Below are 3663 nucleotides of genomic sequence, written 5' to 3'. Positions count from 1 at the left end.
TACATAAGGTTGAGAAATAATAATAAAAAAATGGGACAATTAAAACCCATTTTGTCCCTATTTTCAAGAATCACTGATTTATATGTAGATATAGTTATATTCATATGTCACATACATACTATAAATAATTATGCATATTTTTAATCTAATTGATTGTATACATATGGTTAAAATGTATTTAACTATATATTATTTAGTTGCACATTTATTTATTTCATACTATATTTACTTATAAATATAATTTTGTCCCTTTTGGCCCTCCATACACCTGATGGGTCACATCGCTAATATTCTGAAAATCATTTCCCGTTGTCACTTGGTGTCTTGTGACCCTACCTGGGTCCCCGACCCCCATTGTGGGAACCCCTGGTTTAAAAAATGAACTGTATTTAAATGAACTGGATTCAGTTGAGTTACATTTCAAATTATATTTGTTATGAATAGGAACCATAAAGTCAAGTGCGAAGTTTCCATTAAATAAGAAACAATTCAAATCCCAGGTGATTGCATCTGTTAACGAGATAAGTCAGTAAAAAACATGCCACAGCTTTGACCTCCAACTACTTCCTGTTGTTTTATTCTTCATGGTTTCCGGCAGTAGCTGATGATCATGTGACTGGTGTGATGTGGGGAAAAGTGATTCCACTGCAGTTTTACAAAATAGCTCAAAACTTCGTTTTATCGAAAAACTTGAGTTTTGTCAAAACTGTCATGTTTTTATTAAGCATTTTTATTTTTGTAATTCAAATTTGCTTTATTTTATGGTTAAGAGACACAGAATAAACCAGTTAAGTTCAATTAGGATTACAAAATAAAATCTATTTGCTAAATGCCAGAATAACGAGTCAGAAAAAAATGAAGTAATTTGTGAGTTAAAGTCTTTAAACAGTTTGGGGCGTTTATTGATAATATCTGTGTCTGAAGCTGAGACGCTGCTTCCTGCGTGACGTCACGCTTCTGATGACGTGTATTTTGTTCCTTCTGGATCGTGTCTGCGGCTCCCGGTCCCGCCAGCCTCGCTGTGTGTTCCTCACCTCCAGGCGGCCGATCCTCTTACTGTAAAACCATTTCCTAATCTCAGAGGCGTATCAGGCGGAGCGCTAACAGCTTCACACAAATGGGATCCGGTCGGAAACATCCCAATTCTCCCGTAAAGACGCAGCGCTTCATCCGCGTCGGCCCGCAGGCCGTCGGAGCGGAACCGATGCGGATCGCAGCCAAAACATGGAGACATGATTGAACTTGGTGTTAAGAGACGAGAATCTGCTGATGAAACAAACTCAGCTCCACTTTTAGCAACAAACATGGTTTAAAAACAACTTACATGTTTGAGGCCGAACAGAGAAATTACACTATTCAATAATTAATATTTTCAGTATCTTCAGAGTTGTTTTGGCAGCAGCAGTCAGTGTTCCAACGTATGTGAATAGGCCTCTGACTGAAAACTGTTAGCTGACATGCTAACAGCTCAGCATCCAGGCAGCAGAGATGATATTCCACAGCAACACATCCTGGATGTATGCGTTAGCTCTGCTGATCCAGCTCATTTGCTTTTGCTGCTCCATTTAAATCTGTCAGACCGTTTGGTTAGAAAGATGTTGGAGTAGGGGATCTGATCCTGGAGCCATGTTTGAAGATCATCCATTTCTATTGTCCATCATGATGGAGGGAAGAGACGGTTTGAACTTCCTCCTTCTCTCTCTGCATCGTTATCAACTCCTCTGAGGTCAGAGGTCAGAGTTCAGGTGTTAAATGAGCTTTGGGATGCAAAGCTGTAAAAACAACACCTTGTTGCCATGGTTGCACATCATAACTGTCTGAAAGTTAAAAAGTAAGAGCAACAAGAGCTAATAACTGACCTGACTGAAGATAAACGCAGTACAGCCATCAGCCAGCAGGGTGTACTAACTTTCCCTCAGTTAGAAAATATACTTTGTTGATATTTTTGGCTTACTGAGTAAAACAAGGTTAATTTTTGGTGTAGAAATCACATTTCCACTTAAAAATAAAAATTTAACATAAATATTTAGGAGGAAATTGACAGACCATCTGATCGACAAACTGGCATCACTTTAGAATTACAGCCAGGGGCCAAACAAAGTCCATTCGAGGGCCACAATTGGCCCCCGACCCCCACTTTGAACATCCCTGTTGGAATCTATGAACGGCTGTTTGTGCGGTGAACTCTGCCCCCTGGTGGACATTCCTGGTCATTCCTGGTGGATTTAAACTTAACTCAAGTTTAATGTCACTGAAAGAAAAAGGTTGAAATTATTTTAAAGTTTCTACTTTATTTTCTCTTTATGGCCAGAATATTGAGATTATTTTTTAAAATACAACCCCAAGTTTCACTAATTAATGAATATTTAGATGAAAAATGTTTGCAAAATGTCCAGAATGGATCTGTTTTATATGCTACAAAGTTTTAATATATTACATTTACCAATAAAAATATTTAAAAGCACCACTTATAGTTCTATTTCTTTATTCTTTAAGTTAATTCCTTTAAAAAAAAGAATAAAAGTTTGGAGTTTAACTTTCAGACACAGATGATAAAGAAGTTAAGGCTGTGAAGTTTTGGATTATTTAAAGCAAATCTTGTTAAAATAATTTTAATAGGTAGTAGCATTATTAACATATTTCATTGTTTCTGATTCTAACACCAAATCAAACACTTCACTGCCATTAATATCAAAACATTAGAATCTCACATTCTCAATTTTATTTTAATCTATTTACATTGTATCTTTAATTGTGTCATTATGAAAAGTATTTATTTATTAGATACATATTTAGGAACAGAAACCTGGGAACTGCCAGGAGAATAAAAACCCAGTCAGAACATGATGAGGCTGAAACAAATCGATGTTCTTCAGTTTAATGAAAACCAAAACAATACAGATGTTTTAAAAGATGAAGGACAATAAACCGGATGAGAACCAACCAATGTTTGACTTCCTGTAGATAATCAAGTTGATCTTAATCTGCTCCGTTAGACAAGCAGGAATAAAACTAAAATGGAGATAGAGCGACACCCAGCGGCGACACGCAGTACTGCAGTGTTTAAACAGAACCCAGGTTCGGTTTTATCTGATTTACTACCTTAATTTGAGATATGAACCATGGGATTTAACGCTGCCCTGCTGCTTCCTGCAGCCTGGAGATGAATCTGAATCTGATCACAGATGAAGAAGTTTCCAGATGATCAGATCGTCTCCAGTTTCCTCTTTAAAACTCAGAGTTTCAATCTGATCAATAAGTTTTTATTGGACTTTGATCTTCATGCTGAGATCATCAGAGCTGCTGCTTCATCACTGAGATCTTCATCGGTACGATCTTTACTGTTTTATCAGTGGTGAAGAATGGAAACATCCTATCAGTGAAGGTGTGTGTGAAGGTGTGTATGTGTGTGTTAGTATCCAGATCAGAGAAGGACAGTTTTCCTCTGTCCCAGTCCAGATTCACTCTGATCCTCTGGAGATTCTTCTGGACTGAGAGACGAGAGGAAGGAGCTGGTGGAGAATCTGCTGAGTATTTACCTTGATAGAACCGTATATATAACAAACCAGACTTTATGAGTCCTTTCCTCTTAACAGACTCTTCTAACACACCAAGTCTCCAGCCTTCACTGTCTCCAACATCAACATCCCAGCTGTGGTTCCC

The 3663-nt window shown here is 37.6% G+C and overlaps 1 protein-coding gene across 1 annotated transcript in view; it reads right to left on the bottom strand.

Annotated features, from left to right (window-relative positions):
- Positions 1-2847: 2847 nt before the first annotated feature.
- The window catches only part of LOC106964307 (nuclear factor 7, brain-like), a 6534-nt gene continuing 5718 nt past the window's right edge, over positions 2848-3663 (bottom strand). Inside the window, exon 3 of the mRNA XM_015059726.1 lies at positions 2848-3539. Coding sequence (XP_014915212.1) covers positions 3295-3539 — 245 coding nt within the window. The 3' untranslated portion in view covers positions 2848-3294. The remainder of the gene's footprint in view (positions 3540-3663) is intronic.

Source organism: Poecilia latipinna, unplaced genomic scaffold (genome assembly GCF_001443285.1).
Source record: "Poecilia latipinna isolate Pla-1442-1.1 unplaced genomic scaffold, P_latipinna-1.0 Scaffold1654, whole genome shotgun sequence".
NCBI classification, from domain to species: domain Eukaryota; kingdom Metazoa; phylum Chordata; class Actinopteri; order Cyprinodontiformes; family Poeciliidae; genus Poecilia; species Poecilia latipinna.
The sequence above is the reverse complement of the archived record's forward strand: the minus strand, read 5'-3'. Positions and strand labels throughout refer to the sequence as shown.